Here is an 18,418-nt window from a genome sequence, read left to right as displayed (position 1 = left end):
CCAATGAGATGAGGTCCTAGAACCAGTGTTAAGAAATGCCCAGGCAGTTCCTCTAATCTGTGGTTAGAAACTATCGGCTATGTGCTTCTCACATCAGGGTGATTCTGCTTCCCCGGGGACATTTGGCCAAGTGTGGGGACATTTTGGGCTGCCAAGGTTTGGTGGGGGATACTAGCGGCATCTAGCAGAAAGGGTAGAGAGGCCAGGGATGCTACTGAACATTCTATAGGGCACAGGGCAGCCCCCACATAAAGAATTATCACTTCAAAATGTCAACAGTGACAAAGTGCAGAAACCCTGAATGAGATCAGACTGTGGCTCTATGCCTCCCCGGTGGCATCTATGCCTCGCAACAAAATCTCTGACAATTAAATATGTTGTTATGATGCATTATTTATTATTGATGAGATTTCTGCATAGATCAGAATATAAATACTCACACCTTGTTTGTGCCAAGCCATAACTAGTATTGCAGGAATAACATATGCCAAAGGAAATGTTAAAAGTTACCATAAATGGCATTAACTATCATTCTATCTACATCAATTGCATTGGATTCTCTAGAGAATTTTTTTTTTTAATGTTTACTTCTTTATTTTAAGAGAGAAAGAGAGAGAATGCAAGCGGAAGAAGGGCAGAGAGAGAGGGAGAGAGAGAATCAATCCCAAGCAGGTTCTGCACTGTCAGTGCACACAGCCTGACATGGGGCTCAATCCCACAAACCTTGAGATTATGACCTGAAGCGAAATCAAGAGTTGGACGCTTAACTGACTGAGCCACTCAGGCACCCCTGGAGAATTATTTTTTTATTTTTATTTTTTATTTATTTTTTTTAAATGTTTTATTTATTTCTAGGAGAGAGAGAGAGAGAGAGAGAGACAGTGTGAGCAGGGGAGGGTCAGAGAGAGAGGGAGTCACAGACTGAAACAGGCTCCAGGCTCTGAGCTGGCAGTCAGCACAGAGCCCGACGCGGGGCTCGAACCCACGAACCATGAGATCATGACCTAAGCGAAAGTCGGACGCTTAACCGACTAAGCGACCTAGGCGCCCCGAGAATTATTTTTTTAAATCACTTCTTTAAGTGTAACAAAGTCATTCATACAAATGTAAATTCTCTCTGTAATGAGGTTTCTTTCCCACAGAAGCCACTTTTCATTCATCTGTTTTGTTATGATGTTTCCTGTACTATTTTCTTCAGAAAATATGCTTGGATTAAGTACAGAATCTTCTAAGCAAAACTCTTAAAGTACTTAATGAATATGAAAAAAATCATATTCAGATTTTCTCATTTACCTACTCTTTCTAATGTAAATGCTAATCCCTTCTAAAGTAGTTGGGCCTGCTTAAATTGCAGATCGCAATTAACACATACTCAAAATTTGGTACAAATGAGGATAAAACACCAGCAAAGAAAAGTATCTTGTATTCAGCAGACTTTTGTTTTCTTAAATGAAAATTTGAAATGACTTTAATTACTCACAAAGAAGGCTCGGTTGACCAATCCATCGAGTTTTCTCTAGAGACAGATGAAAAGATAGCCCAAAAGGGAAAGAAAAACATTAAGGCAAAACTCACTTGTCTTTTCCATAAACTTCTAAGGACATTATTCAGACTGTAACATAAAGTCCAGTACACATCAGGCTTCCTACTGAAGTATATAAATGGAATTGCCAACTGACTATAACTAGTCTTTTTAACGTTACATTCAACATTAAGGAAAATGGAGCTTTCTAGTGAGTATTAGGGGAACAAAACTTTAGGACTGGCAATTTACTGGTGCAACAGAGTCATATATGGCTGCTCAAGACGCTATATGAAGGAAAGATCACAAATGATCATTCCTCCGGGCTGGGTCTTGTGAACAAACTGGTATTTGTGCAGATTTCAAAAGGAAGTCACCTTGTTTACCCCCGATCTTGATTCAGTTCTTCTGATGGTGGAGGGAACAGCCAAGGCAGACTGACCGCTGCTCTTTGATGAGTTATACAATCACAACCATAAGGCAAGGAAAGCAAAAAAGTCCTATGACTTTTAAATGACGCAATGAATCATGATGCCTGCGTGATTCAGTCGGTTGGGTGTCCAACTTCGGCTCAGGTCATGATCTCACAGTTCGTGAGTTCGAGCCCCGTGTCAGGCTCTGTGCTGACAGCTCAGAGCCTGAAGCCTGCTTTGGATTCTGTGTCTCCCTTTCTCTCTGCCCCTCCCCTGCTCATGCTCTGTCTCTCTCTCAAAAAGAAATGCACATTAAAAAAAATGATGCCAACTGCAAAAGATCTGGATGATGGGCAGAAATTATTATTCCTAGCCAACATTTGCAGTTACTACGATCAAGGCATGGTGGATTATTGTCACTTAAGTCCTCAAGACATCCCTATAAGGTAAATACTATTACTTGATGCTATTTTACAGGTGAAGATACTGAGGTCTGAAAAGGTTCAATCCACTGCCCATGGTCACACAGGTGACAAGCAGTGGAACTGGCTTTTAGGCCAGGCTAATAAACCCGCGAGCCCCTCTCTCTTAGTCGCTATGCTACACTCTTTTTTCTAGAGACAGGATGGTCCATGTGGAGAGGGGTTTTGAGATAACAAGAGAAGAACTGACCCTGTCAGAGTACCTATGGCTCAGAACAAAGCTGTCTTCCCAGAAAGCCCGTCGCACCATCGCTGGCCCTTTCAGCCACACACCGACGCAGATCACGACCGCCCTGTCACCTCCAGACACAAGCGCTATCCTATACTATAATATTAAACAACTGCCTCATCTTATTCCGAGCAGTTGTTTCCTTTTATGCTTCTGTTAGAATAGCATTTGGCTAGACTCACGAGTCATTAGTACTCCTATGGGTTTAAAAGTGCTACATAAAATAAATTGATCATATTTGGGCATATTCTCTGAATAGGCAATGGGAAAACCAGCCTCTATATTGACCCACAAAGTTCCATTTCTAAGCTTGCTCAGGCCTTTTGATCGCCTTGTCATCAAGTTCTAACATGGTTTACAATTTATCTGCTTATTTCGTTTAACAGGCAATAACAACATTTATTTTGGCTGCTTTCAGTTGATCCTGCAGGGACGCCAACGGAAGCACCCTCTACCCCGCTCCTGATGTGAGGAATCTAGATTTGTTTAATCCAGAAAATACAAGGCATGGAAATATGCCTTGAAATGTTTGAAAACTGGGTAAGGTCAGTGATGAAGGAATTCACAAACCAAATGGGCATCGAGTACAGGCAACGAGGAGCCCTTACGGAAGGAAGACATTTCCTGGTTGTGCCTGGTGTTGTTTACAACAATATGTAAGTTTGGCAAAGGGCTGAGCAAATTCAAGTGACGGGTCCTGACTAAGTAATCACTTAGAAAACCTCAAAACGCGGAATGTTTGGGAGGTGAAATGCTAGAGTGTGCCCAGAATCTGGCAATGAAGAAAGCATTCCATCCCAACTGTGGAGTGGTGACAGGATCTTTATTGAGGTGACTTTCTGTAGAGTCCAGACACGGGGGCTATTCTTAGAACAACCAAAAAAAGCATGGAGCTGCCTAAAAATAATGATGACTCAACACCTAGAGGCTTCGATGACGTAATGTTGTCCAAGAACACCCTCTCTCCTCACAGGGTGCAGTTTTTAAAATAAGCAAGCTCACAGCTCACCTTCTGAGGAAAGCAAAAATTTCACACACCGAGGGAGAAAATTAGGACACATGGGTCACATATAGAACGCTCCATCGGTGCATCGCGTGTCACTGCGGCCCGGTTTGCTCGGTGAAGAAGCAGCCCCTGCCAAAGACAGAGGCAGTTCTCTCCCTCTGCCACCCAACACACGTCAGGTGTCCTTTCAAAGCAGAGCCTGTGGGACAGGACAACAATGCCGATTACACAAGAGGCGGGCTGAAAACTCTGTCCCCGGGTCACCCCAGCCAGCACACTGCATGACGAAGGATGGGTCCATTTGGAGACTGTTGTAGAGGGTCAAGGTATAGGCTCAAAACAAAACACAAAAACATATCCCAGAGCCTTCTCCCTGCGCTCTTAGGCGTGCCCACTCCCTGGGCTTGTACATATGTTGCATCCACCTCCGTCTCTCACTTCCCCTGACTTGTAGTATAATTATCAGACCCCAGGAAACATTAAGCTTCGTGAGGGCTCGCACCTCATTGGTCTTTGTGCTCTAGTGCCGGAAGCATGGGACGCGGCAGATTTTCAATGATTGCTTAAAACTTGATGGCTGGATTGAGAGGACTGATTAAGGCAGCCCTCTCTCCCCTTGCCAGAATATGTAGGAGTCACTGCCCTTCCCTGAGTATGTAGATTATACATCCTGGGATATATCTTAAGTGTATCTTAAGATATAGTATCTCCTGGGGGAGGGTCACTGAAAAGGGAATTCTTGATTAGAAAATAATCTTCAAATTCAAGACTGAATAATACCCTAATTCTAATATCTGTAAAACTGATAAACTTTTGTTTGTAATTTTACATAAAATAACTAAGTGACTACAAAAAAAAAAGAAAGAAAGAAAAGAAAAGAAGATAATCTTCAAGTCCCAAAGACTATTATAGAGCACTGCAGAAGGTACTTGGGAGCAGGATGTTTCTCAAACCACAATGTTTTTGTTCTTAAGGCTTGCTCTGTTCGGCAAGAAACAAAGCAAGAGACAGGAGTTTGAGAGTCAGGGTGCCTTATAAATAGATACAAGAAAAAGAAAATCTGCATCCTATGTGATACACTAGGTCTTACATGTACAACCGTTTCTGGTTCCTAAAGGTGACCTTGTAGCAAGGCCTTCACGGTTTATTTCTGGAATTCCCCAAAGTCAGTCCCCAGTCTCCAAAAGAAAATCATTCCTGTTATTTTGCAGCTATTTTTCACAATGGCATTTTGTGTCTGTTGTTATTTAGTTTTTATTTTTTAATGTTTGTTTATTTTGTGAGAGAGACAGTGAGACGGAGCGTGAGCAGGGGAAGGTCAGAGAGAGAGAGGGAGACGCAGAATCTGAAGCAGGTTCCGGGCTCTGAGCTGTCAGCACAGAACCTGATGTGGGGCTCGAACTCACAGACCATGAGATCATGACCTGAGCCGAAGTTGGACGCTCAACTGGCTGAGCCACCCAGGAACCCCTGTGTATGTTGTTTTTAAATAAAAATTATTTTATTACAGTTGGTTCCCCCCCTGAGTCACCATACAGGGCTCTGAGTGACTTGTTTGTTTCCACAGCTTCAAATCCACTCTAAATACAAAGGCTTTGCACCACTCACAACATTGCAAAGAATGTGCTATCAGTGATGTGCAAAGAGGAGTCCTTTTGGAAGAGACCACAGCTGCTTAGATATGTAAACTCAGAGAGGTTTCTTTAGGGGAAAGACAATCCTGCTGGAGCTGAGAACCCAGGCATTAACAGGGAGCAGAGCAAGAGCAGGGCCAGAAACCAAATGTATACTCACCTCCTCCTCTTTCTAAGTCAAGGTGACCCCACCCTCTGGACTCCCATATTTAGAGCAGGCCTCTGGGTAGGAAGCGGATTTAATGAAAGCTAGTTATCAGTGCCAAATTTCTAACATCGAAGACTCATTTCTCTGAAAATTTTGAAAGAAGCTATAGAACAGCTAAACTCTTGACGTCTTCTATGCTCCTTGCAAAGTCTTGAACTTCATCCACATAGTGATAAATTTAAAATGCACTTCTAGTCCAAATGTTACAACTGGAAAGAACTTGGTACCAAGGAGGAACATAATCTATTTGAGGGAAAGAGTATAATTCTGCAGGGTCAGGCACTGAAAGCGCAGCACCTTCCCATGAAATAATTTGACTCTAGGCCAAAACTAAACTCATATATTAGGACAAACTTAAATACACATATCCTCAAATGGTTTCTATGTGTTCAGTTTCTCACCGACCAAAATGAGAATAACAATCAGATTTAAGAGTCAAGTTGAAGGTATAAGTTATGAGACCAGGTGCATTTCTGAAAACATGCACCCCACATGTGCTGTGGAAGATGTTAACTGTGATTACCAAGTTACATTTTTTTCCTTGAAACTATGTTAGAACCATTCTTCCAAACAATGAGAATTAGAACCACAAAAGTGTATATGTTTTTCTAAAAATATATAATCTACTAATTTGGGTGATTTTTTTTTTCCCTACTCCTAGTGGACTTTAAACTATCTGCAAAATATACCATAAGTGACTCCTGGCCAGTCTCCTTATACATTGCAAGGTGATTGTTAAAATTCTCATAAAAACATGAGCAACGTTTGATCAGATAACTCGGAAAGTTTTCTTGCATTATACCTATACACAATTAGGTTACTACAAAAGAAAACAGCATATCAACAGCATTAAGAATAAATAGAGTGGCCATGATTGAGTATTAATTTTTAATTTGAGCTTCCTGGAAGCCAAGAAAACAAACAAACACGTAAGTTACATAATCTTCCTACCGAGAAAGATACCGGTTCCCAAAGGTAAACAAAGTTTTCTTGGTACCGTATTCTAGGCAAAACGTAATGCGTGAATCTTATCTGAGGAACCGTGAACAACATGCACCTAAAACAAATGCAGAAACAGTTGTCATGCAACCAAGACTGAAATTAAAGTTGCAAGAACCCAAGGCCATGATATAGGAGCACAGCTTGGTTAGGATTCTGCAGAGAGTGGCTAAATCAAGCCTTTCTTCCTACTTCCACAGCACACGCACCCTCTAGACACATGGTTTTAGACAAGCTCTTTCCTTCCTTGAACCAGAGATCAGAGCCTTGGGTGATGGGGATGGGAATGGAAGAGAACGAGGAAGGGAACCAACGTTTACCAAGAAGACCAAGTGTTGTGCCACCGCCTCTAAGCATTTCACTCCCTTTAATCATATAACAAACTTATTAAGAAAGTACAGTTAGCCCTGTCTTATAAAAGAGAGAGCTGAGATTCAGAGAAGTTGTTAACCAAGATCACATAACCAGTCTGTGGTAGTGGCTGGATTCGGACCCAAGTGCTTCTGGATATCTCAAGCCCTCTCATAGGACCCTTCTGTCTCTCTGTAAGTGCCCATGTTATAACTAGGGCTGTGGGGGGCATTACAGGGTATAGAAGAATGATGAGCTTGCACTATTGCCTTCAAGATACTTGCAATCCTCCAGCTGGAATGGGAGAACAGACCATCATATAAGCCAGTACACTCTATGCATAAATAATATGCTACATAATCTGGAGTTAGTAATAGCTACAAGTAGGGGGGGAGGGGAGTGTAGGCTTTGAACAAGATACGAGATATATTCTTCAACATGTTTGATGAAAAATCTTACCCATGTCATGTATCTGATCAATGAGTTTCCACCTCAAAACATGGATGGAGATGACAGTGTTCGTATTTAAAACATGCGTTGTGCTGTATAACAAAACATCCCCAGCAAAATACGTTACCAAAATATCACCAGAAAGTGGTCAAACTTAAAAAAATAAACTACATAGTTTGTTTCTATATATCCATTCTTCCTAAAAAGCAGGAGAGTACGGTTGAACATTGTATGCATAAAATCAAAAATGAGTAGATAATAATGAAGTATAAGCAGTGTAGTAACATATTACAAGTATCACATGATATTAACAGGGCTGGCACTCAGCTCATCTATATCACACTGATCTCATCCATAGAGCTAAATGTCAGGCCTGCTGTGAAGGTATGGTTTTAAAGTTCATGTCCCAACTCTCTGACTTTCTCTGGTTATCTCTGAAACTGTGTTTCATCCCACAGAACTAAGAACAGAATCAAAGGTAGGGGGAAGCCAATGCCATTTTCAGCTGGTGAGAGCAAGGAAAAAGTAATAACAAGGTTCCTTCGCCAGCCTTCCCCAGGGCTCCATCTCTGAAACTGCCTCTTAATAACGGAAGTTCTTAGGTGACACAACTCAATAGTTATCTGTCAATTACTGTATCCTTTAAATTTGAAAGAACTACAAATTATCCATCCTGACTGGGGCCACTGTGATGGTTTTACCTTTGGTGCATTTTTGAGAGGCTCCTGGGCTGCAAGGAAAGTAGAGGATTAAACCCGGCCTGTTCTCCACCTGTCAAGCCACCCACAACTGCTCAGGGCTTCATTCACCCCTTCAGCTGGGGGAAAAGGGCACCATTTTTTCAAATTCCCCCATCATGGCCCAGGCAGTATGCCCTAAGACTTTGCCTCTGGGGGCTTCGTCTCGTAATTCACAGAGTCCAGTGACAGGCCAGCAACAGCTCTGATGGAAGTCATATGAAGTGGTTTCCAAGGACCTTCATTTTTCCAAGAAGGGAAGAAAGCTCCCTGTCCCTCTTCAATATCATCCCGCACTAATTGGAACATGGCAGCCATTTTGCCCCAGGTGCCAGCAAGAATATGTGCTCACCTGCTCTTCGGCACAGAAACCAAATATTCTCAACTCTGTATGCATCAGGCTTGATTCTTTCCACTGCCTCAATTATTTTCAGGTAGTTAAGTGGGCATTTAGAGTGGCTTGTCAGGCGCCTGAGCCCCAGGGGGTCACTCAGTGCTGTGGAGAAGCCAGACACTAAATATGCCTCTGGAATATTTCAGTCACTTGAAGAAAGGTTAAGGTTCCAGGGAATGTCCTACAGCAGCTCTCAAATCTGCCCCACGCTGGGTCTCTCATCCGGCACGTTCCCCCGAGTGATTAGCGGTGACTAATTACGGTTCCCAGTCATCGTCCAGAGAAAGGAGAAAATGGGAATACCTGACTAAGTACAATGATATCCATGGTCTTTTTCACAATTAAAAACCTTCTTTAAAGCAACAGACCTATTTGTAAATGTCACCTCCACCTATCAAGGATGAAAAGCACAGGAGAAACAATGAAACTCAAAAGTTTTCCTTTATTATTTGGTATCTAATTTTTTATCTGCTTTCGTGGTTTTTTTTGTTTCAAGTTTATTTATTTTTGAGAGAGACAGAGACAGTGCAAGTCGGGGAGGGGTAGAGAAAGAGAGAGACAGAGAATCTCAGGGAGGCTCTGTGCTGCGAGCCCAGAGCCCAACACAGGGCTCGAACCCAGGAAACCTCGGGATCATGACCTGAGCTGAAACCATGAGTCGAATGCTTAACCGACCGAGCCACCCAGGCACCCCTATCTGCTTTAGTATTTAAAACAAATGCTCAGTTATCATATTCTCACCCTCAGGTCACCACAGTTTACTTCGTTTTTTATTTTAAACTACAGTAAATCACCTTCCTGTTTAGCCTTCGCTATATATCCTCAGCATGAGTTTTTTCACCAGCCTTAAATCATCTCATCACAGGGAACCATTACACATTTCCCAGGATCTTCCAAAGCTCTGGCTATCAGCTTTCATTTTCTTTTTTTCTTTTCTTTTCCCTTCTCTTTTCATTTCTTTTCTTTTATCTCTCCCTCTTCTTCTCTAGGGATAGTTACGAAAACAAATGTGCTTAAGACATCTCTAATTTCTTTTACTCACTTGGCTTGCTAAGTGTATCAGTCACTTCTAAAAATTTTACACAAAATGTCAGTAGAGACTGACATACAAAACGGGTTTTATTCATATGCGAGTCACAGCTTAGCTACAGGAGTGATTTGGGCTCAATGCATTTATGTTTAGCTTGAACCTTGCTATTGTATTACCTGAGTTCTCTGCCTTACCTTCTGTTACCTGAATGTTCATGCTGGTGGATGGCCAACGTTATTTCTAGAACCTGTTTTCCACGGTAGAGTTTAGAGATGGTGAGGGACGGTGGGGAATGAACCAGAATTAAAAGTCAAGAGGCTTTGTACTTACGGTCTCAACCGTAAGTATTGGTCTGTACTCGTAACAACAACCCCCCAAATCCCAGGCGTTTAAAGCAACAAAGGCATTTTTCTTTCTTTTCTTGTCACGTTGCATGCTCCTCATGGGTCCTGCACTGTGTCACCACTCTCCTCACCCCACAACCCACTGGCAGGCACTCCCAACACCGCCAGTCACCCCAGCAGCAGGAGAAGGACATTTGTCAGGGCCAAGCGTTCGTAATTAAACGCTCAACCCTGAAGGTGACGGGTCACTCCTGCTTCCACGCTGAAAACTAGCCAGAACTTCCAGGGAGTACAATTCTGATACACGCTCATCAGGAAGTAAAGAAGCAGAAAGACACCACCTTAGAGGGTCGTCAAGACAATGCAAGGCTTTCATGTTTATAAAGCATTTGGAAGAGCTCCGGGCACCTTGGTGTATGCTGTCGAAGTATTTGCTGCTAATATTAATATCATTATCATCATCATTATTATTATCATTTAACTGAATAAATTCATACTTTTTGGAGGCAATTAGCAAGTCAGGTTTCTCCTTACTGAATTGAATTTGGCTAAATGTTTCACAGTGGTTGTTTCGGTGTTCTCCTTTCGCTACTAGTGACTGCCAGTATCCCATTGAACAGACCCTCACCCATCTTCAGGACACACAGGGCAGCCCCCCGGACACCCCTACAACCTCACCTACCTCAAGATGACTTTTGACAACCTGACCTGGTCCAGAAAGGCAAACCCAGGGGAGCATGCCAAAGGGAAATGAACCCCAGGAACTTCTAGGTGTTGCACGCTGTGAAGATCCCTGTTCTAAATGTGTTTCATACAAAAATATTTATGCTTCAAGCTGTAGCACGCAAACAGCAATCTGCATTTATTGGTTTCAGATGCCAATTTCCTCCAGCTCCGGCTTTCCTTTGTGTTATATAAACAAATCTCAACCATCTGGACCACAACAAGCCACTCTGAAGTCTGTGCTCCCTCCGTGCAAAAGCATCAAATCAAAATACAATCTCGCAGAATTCTGCCTACCAGAAAATTGGAGTGAATGATTTTCACAAAGCTGTTTTTAAAATGTTCCTTAGGTGTCAGAATAGGATAAAGAGGATAGCAGAAATGAACTCATCGGAATATTTATGACTTGGATAAACAGAAACCAGCATAACAAGATCATATCCTACGGTGGTACCTATATTAACAGTCCAATTTAGTGGCTTCTGGATAACTTCAAAAAGGCAAAGGGCTCTGAAAAGTGGTCTCAGACAGGTGGGAAAACAGAGAAGAGATTGCTGCAAGACTCATACATGACAGCCAAGAAAGCAAAAGCTGTCATTCCTACCCAGCTAAGGAAGTTAAAAATGTATGCTTTATAATATCTGCAAGAAACAATCTGAACTATAGTCCATCAATATCAAGAAACAAAGAACTGGAAAGTAGACTGTGCCAAGAAAGAAAGGGCTCTGCCAAACCAAGTTACATGTACTGCCAACTACCCACCTGCATCTCTGAAATGAATAATTAGCATCATTTCCAATGTCTCATCTCCCTGATATAACTGCATCTTCCAAGACCAAGTATTTTAGAACATTACCATGGCTAGCCTTGTCACAGGCAAATACAGGAGTGCCAAAAATGCTTCTTGTTTCTTTTCCCTCTACCTAAAAATATTTTTCCACCAACTTTGCACAGTACCTAAAATGTCCACCCTTTGGGAAAGAGAATGACCACCAGACTTCGTGACTTAGATTCATGAACTTTGAACGTTGTGGAAGAATTTCCTGAGAAAGCAGCATACAAAATATGTGAGTTTTATTAAGATAGTGAGAAACAATGGAGGTAAAGGGAAAACTATAAAGGTTTGGAAGTTAAAGAGAAAGAGGTGGCAGGGAAAAAGAGGGGCCCCAAAGCTCCCCAAACACATTTTTTCTAGTGACCCGTGGCCACGGCTTCTTGAGATTGTCAACCCATTTGGTGTCTGATCATCTTGTTTTGTCATCGTTAACCACATGTATATAGTTAAATCAAAATTGAGTCTAGATCAGATAATTTGATATCCTATAGATTCTCTTCTTCAAATGGGAGCTATAAAATCGCACCAAGGTAGAAGACTTTCCATCTGATTTAATAAGCCAAAATATGTAGACAATGGTCAGTTATAAAATTCACCTCATTGGCTATAAAAATATGGTCTAAATAATTTGATAATTTGGTTCCACTGGACCACATCTAGTTGATTTCAATTCAACATTTTATCAAGGTCATTTTAAAACCAAATACTGGGGTGCCTGGGTGGCTCAGTCGGTTAAGTGTCTGACTTCAGCTCAGGTCATGATCTCACAGTTTGTGGGTTCGAGCCCTGCGTCAGGCTATGTGCTGACAGCTAGCTTAGAGCCTGGAGCCTGCTTCAGATTCTGTGTCTCCCTCTCTCTCTGCCCCTCCCCTGCTCACATTGTCTCTCTCTCTCTCTCCGAAATAAATTTTAAAGAATTTAAAAGAAAATAAAACCAAATACTTCTGATCAAACTGCAACGTACCAACTTGGTATACAAATTAAATGAAAATATTTTGTAATCCGTGATTCATTCACAGATGAGAATCTCAGAATCGATGTGGGAAAATTCCCATGAACTCTCCCCAAGCTTATGTCTTTCTACATAATCAATCCTTGTCCAGTAGATCAATCATGCTTAAGCACACTCCAGAATAAGATAAGCTCCTCCCTGGTCTTACTGTTTCAATCTACCAGGAAGTATTCAATCAGGAAAGAATCAAAATTCCCTCTGGCCTCTAAGGAAAATCCTAATTGTTGATTAATTTAGATAAACAGATGACAGAATGAGAAAACTCAGAATCTTGTTTCACAGTTAATGTCAGGTAGATTTCAAGGGGAGGGGGTGGATTACTGGCTTTGAGTAAATTACAGTCTGTATTATAAACTGGTTATAATCCAAGAGCAAAATTCCCAATTTCTTTCCAAGACACTATGTGACATCTTCTTACTTCAAATAGTCAGAGGATCACAGCATTGGAGGTTCTAATCGCGTCTAAGGCCTTGGATTTCAAGCTATTTTTAGCCTATCATTTCAATGTTCAACTCCAAAATAATATCAACATAAAACTATCTTTAAATGGCTTGAAATCATTCCTAATCCTCCAGGCTATCAGAATTGCTTAAAAAACCAATAAAATCNGGAGGAGGAGAAGAAGAAGAAGAAGAAGAAGAAGAAGAAGAAGAAGAAGAAGAAGAAAAGACTTCCAGTAATTGGCTTCAGGCAAAGGAGCCTGGAGTTCAGCAATCGGCAAAAATTGCCCAAATTTGTAAAACGGCAATCAACAAATCCTACTCTGACATCTCACACAGAGGCATAAACTTTAGTTTAGGAAAAAAGTTCCTTCCCCCCAAAAATGTTGCCCATGTTTTTGCAACATAGTATAATAATTACAGTTAGAAAGCCACATCCACAGGGAAGGTTTGATCTATTCGGACACCCCACTTAAAAGGTCAGAGAAATCTAAAATGAACTTTGAAAAGAGCTCCAAGCAGAATATTTAACTCTGATTTCCAAGAACACGTAACACCGAATCAAGTCTCTCTCTTAAAATGGGATCTTCATTCATTTTCTGGAAGATACTTGTACACAGACAACATCATTCCCCCATCATTTCAAATCAACCACTTTTGCTTCGAATTCTCCCCACCCACATAACATTTCCGCTCTGTGTGGAATCACTGAGCGAAGCAGGACACAGAGGACCAGCCAGCTTACCTTCCCAGGAACGGCTGCAGGACTCAGGTCACAGCTATTTTGGGAACATTCATCCAACTGCCGGAGGGGCAGGGGTGAGAGAGAGCTGGTGTCGTTTTGAGAAAGGCAAATCGTGGTTTTGGCAGAATAGGGAATAGGAAATAGGAACAGGAAATAGAATGGAAAAAGAAAACTTCTTTGCTGTAACATCTGCTTCCTTGCCCAAGGGGTATCCCCTGCAATCGCTATTCCTCCTACCTCTTGCTCTGCTAGATCAGCCTATGGGTCCCCAAGGATGGGATCTGATTTGCCATGTACAGCCTTGTCACAGTTAGCTGAGAACAGAATTGGCTTTTCTACTCTTGCTATGCTGCCAAGAAGACAGCCAACTACACATTTTCCACCATTTCCAAACCTCAATCACAAATAAGCCCTGGAAATATTTGGGGATGATGCCACAGGTTCCCATGATTCAGGAGCCGAAAAGGCTTATTACCTTGCTTTCTTCTCCTTCAAACACTGACTGGTGGACGTTGCATGCAAACAGTGAGTTGGGGAGGTCGTTGAAGTCAGTGATTGCTTGAAAGGCTTCCTCTGCGAAACACCGAGTTACAGCCCAGTCCCTGTCCATGCAGCAGAGCAAGAAAAGTCCTCCATCTTCCGGGATGCACCCCTGCTGCCCGAGGCTCCTCATTCCAATGAAGTAAGATTCTCCCCTCATTCCTGAGGACACAGAGATGGACACATGTTAGATTAGGCATTGATTCCTTGAAACTTGATTGTAAGTCTGCAGTTTCTGGGTGGTGTGGGGCTGAGCAGGGGAATGTGATTAGACGCAGGGACTAACTATGAGAAGGGGATCACCCAGGGAGTTCACATTATCCCCTTGATCTGAGTCACTATTTCCCATCCAGCTTTGTCTCTAAGCAACAATCCAATCAGTGCTATGGGAAAGATAGAAGAGAAGAGAAGAGAAGAGAAGAGAAGAGAAGAGAAGAGAAGAGAAGAGAAGGAAAGGAAAGAAAGCTGGGAAGGGAAAGAAAGGAAGGGAAAGGAAAGAAGGAAGGAAGGAAGAAAGGAAGGGAGGGAGGGATAGACGGAGGGAGGGAGGGAGGAAGGAAGGCAGGAAGGAAGGCAGGAAGGAAGGAAGGAAGGAAGGGGGAAAAACACTGAACTAAGATAGGAATTGGAGGCTGGGGGCTTTAGCCCAGCTTCCCAGTGTTTACTAGACGTGGGACCTGGGGAAGTTATGTAAACTCTCTGAGCATTTGCTTCCTTATGAGAATCAAATGGACTCAGGAGAGTGCTTTGATAAGTTAGACCATGAATTATGTAAAACCACCACTGCTACTACTACTGACTGTCCTTTATGGAGTTCCAGAAACTGTTCTGAATGATCAAGATGCATCAACTAACCTATTTCATCTCCACAGTAGCCTGAGATTCATACCAACATTAACACTGTTTTACAGATGGGGAAACTGAGGAAAAGAGCAAATAAGTAACTTTTACTATGTCAATGATAAAATGGCAAGACTAGAATTCAAAGCCAGGGAGTTTGGCACCAGAGCTCACTTTTCTATATCCTAGAAACAAAGCAGATCAAAATTAGAGCAAGTCTATATTTAAGGAAGTACAACCTACTTCACCACCACCTGAATCTTGATTATGCTAACTCTAACAGTTATACACACACACACACACACACACACACACACACACACACACACATTCCTACCTTCTGCCTCATTCTACTATTTCCTCACTCCAATGCTCAGAATTCTATCCCACCGCAACTGGTTGGAGAGTTTTTATCATTTTCTAATACTGACACATTGTAGAAGATTTTGTCAGTCTCCCCATTTACCCTAAGGACAGGGTCTACATTTTTCTTTTGTATCTATTTTCATGCCTATCGTGCTCAATAATTAGAAGCCCCAAAGGTGAAATAATTTGTCCATGGGTATACATGTGAGACCGACTGACACCCATAATGTGGCTGTTGGGTTATCTTCTGTAAGTGCCACTTCCCAGTCCCATCATTGCAGGGCGTTGGAGTCCAGGACAGATGGGTGGGCACCACAGAACATCACAGAACATGCCCTCATGAAGTTCGTCAGACACAAATTCTGGTCCCCAGACAAGTATTGGATGGGTTTCGGCCAATGTCTCTCTCGAACTGTGAATATATCATTCAGGAGATGAGGTTATGTTTTCCTGTTTTTATTTTTCCTAGTAACAAAGGCCAAGTGGGATCCTGACAAGCATCATTTGATAGCAATATATATAATGCATTACATATAAAATCTAGGGCCTGGCTGGGACAAGAGCCAAAAATTTAAAGTTTTGAGGTAGTAACTCCAAAAGCAGATCATTGTAATTGTGGTAAATAAAAATGCTCTTCTATATAAAATATAATAGAACCATTCCTGTATTTTAAAGTTAAAACTACAATTAATACATTTTCTGTATTTAAATTCACAAAGTAAGTATTTCATTTTTTTAAAATTTTTTAAATGTTTATTTATTTTTGAGAGACAGAGATAGAAAACAAGCGGGGAGGGGGGGGAGCAGAGAGAGAAGGAGATACAGAAACTGAAGCAAGTTTCAGGCTCTAAGCTGTCAGTACAGAGCCTGATGCGGGGCTTGAACTCACGGACTATGAGATCATGACCTGAGCTGAACTTGGTGCTCAACCAACTGAGCCACCCAGGCACCCCAAAAAGTACTTATTTTAAATAAAAATATTGCATATCTCTTATGCTTTGTTTTATTCTATAATTAATCCAAAATATATGAATATTTGTAATTACAAAAATTTCAATAAGATACCTATATGTGCTTGTTTTCCTTCATATTCATTTATACTATTGTTTCAAATACTGTTATTATAATATGCATAGTAACCATCATTTATTATTATTAGAGTACTGATTATTTTAACAGTAAGAATAATTAGTAAAAGCATTAAAATAGTATTATTTTTATCAATAGATTATAGGAAAACATTTTAATAATAAACTTATAGTCATTGAGTAGCATGAAGTATAGCTATTATGTGTCAATACCAATTTTATTTTTCATCCTGTCCCTCTTATTTAAAATTTTTAAATTAATCAAAACTGATCCCCAAATGTCCCTAAATATTTTCCAAGAGTATTTCAATTACTCTTTTTCCGAAAGAAATAAAAATCCATTGCCGAACAAATTAATTAAATAGACCAAATATTAAGCCTTACTCAGGGCTCATTTTAATCTACTCAAATAGCCTTAACTTCTGTTCTAAGCTGTAACAATACGATTATCTTCAAGAGACTTTATTTTAAGCTCATTACTTTCAGTAAAGATTTAAAAGGTGAATGCATTTTTGGCAAACAACGTTCTACTTGTATGGAGAAATATTTTACAAGTCAGAGCTTTGAACAAAGGCACCCTGATTTCTCATTCCAATTTGATTACTGACTCAGCTTGTAATTTGGAGAAGTCACTCGATCACTCGATGACTTAGTTTATCTTTATAAAATGAGAACAAACACATCTCTCTGTCTCCCTCCCTCTGCAGAGGAGGAAGGGGAGGAGGAAATGAAAGGGGAATGGAGGAAGTGCTCAAAATCAGTACTAACCACTACGTAAAAGGATAAGTAATATAAACCACTATAAAAACACATCATTGTGATAATCTCAGAGCAGGAATCTCAGGCTTCACCATCACCACTAACCTTTAGTAAATCCAAATAAACACAAAGAAAGGGAAGCTCTAAAGACCAAAAGAACTCCCTAATACAGAAATGTAAAGGCCCTAGGCAGCCCAAAAGAACCAGCTTCTCTTTTTAAATTAATCTCAAAACTCTGAACTCCTGTAAAACAAGTTTGAGGCAACTTTGAGGCAACAGTTACCTGCATCGCAAAAGAAGATTTACATGTGTCATCCTTAATTCTAAATCTGTGGTTGGTCATTCAAATGATGAGCTGCCTCCCAAGCTGAAGGCATCTCTTCTGGAAGGGTTTCCCAACTGCCTCCCTTCCCCATTGACCCAGGCACATGGCATCCTTCCTCTGCAGGCCCTGAGCACACTGCACACAGCCTTCTCTCCCGATCATCCTGCACGGTGCCTACTGTTTACTGGTCTGTATCTCAAACCAGAACAGCTGTTTCTTGCGAAGAGAGACTGATCTGTCTTCACCAGTGAGTCTTTAGCCTGGTTCATAGAGAAAGCCTTCAAAATGACGTTTGACTGGGGCGCCTGGGCGGCTCAGTCGGTTCAGCGTCCAACTTTGGCTCAGGTCAAAACCTACCGCTCGTAGGTTTGAGACCCGCCTCGGGCTCTGTGCTAATGGCTTGGAACCTGGAGCCTACCTCGGATTCTGTGTCTCCCTCTCTCTCTCCCCACTTGCACTCTCTCTCTCAAAAATGAATAAATGTTAAAAAAAATTTTAATTTAAAAAAATGATGTTTGACTGAAGTAATGAATTCTGTAAAAAGGAGTCATGTTCAAAAAATAACAGACAAGGGGCGCCTGGGTGGCTTAGTCGGTTAAGCGTCCGACTTTCGCTTAGGTCATGATCTCGCAGTTCGTGGGTTCGAGCCCCGCGTCGGGCTCTGTGCTGACTGCCAGCTCAGAGCCTGGAGCCTGTTTCAGAGTCTGTGACTCCCTCTCTCTGACCCTCCCCTGCTCACGCTGTCTCTTTCTCTCTCTCCTAGAAATAAATAAAACATTAAAAAAATTTTTTTAAATAAAAAATTAAAATAAAAAAACAAAAAATAACAGACAAGCAAATGAGTTAAAGTGGCCAACTTAAAATATATACACTTATAATAGATCATTTACTTCAAATGTATCCACTAATAATGAAGACAACCTGCCCACTTCGGCGTTAAGGCTTG

General features: G+C 41.4%; 1 protein-coding gene across 1 annotated transcript in view; it reads right to left on the bottom strand.

Annotated features, from left to right (window-relative positions):
• Positions 1 to 14,254, bottom strand: part of RCAN2 (regulator of calcineurin 2) — a 222,029-nt gene extending 207,775 nt beyond the window's left edge. The window contains exon 1 of the mRNA XM_077764843.1: positions 14,030 to 14,254. Coding sequence (XP_077620969.1) covers positions 14,030 to 14,254 — 225 coding nt within the window. The remainder of the gene's footprint in view (positions 1 to 14,029) is intronic.
• Between the last annotated feature and the right edge of the window lie 4,164 nt (positions 14,255 to 18,418).

Source organism: Crocuta crocuta, unplaced genomic scaffold (assembly GCF_008692635.1).
Source record: "Crocuta crocuta isolate KB4526 unplaced genomic scaffold, BGI_CrCroc_1.0 scaffold44, whole genome shotgun sequence".
Lineage (NCBI taxonomy): Eukaryota > Metazoa > Chordata > Mammalia > Carnivora > Hyaenidae > Crocuta > Crocuta crocuta.
This window is presented reverse-complemented; position numbering and strand designations above follow the sequence as displayed.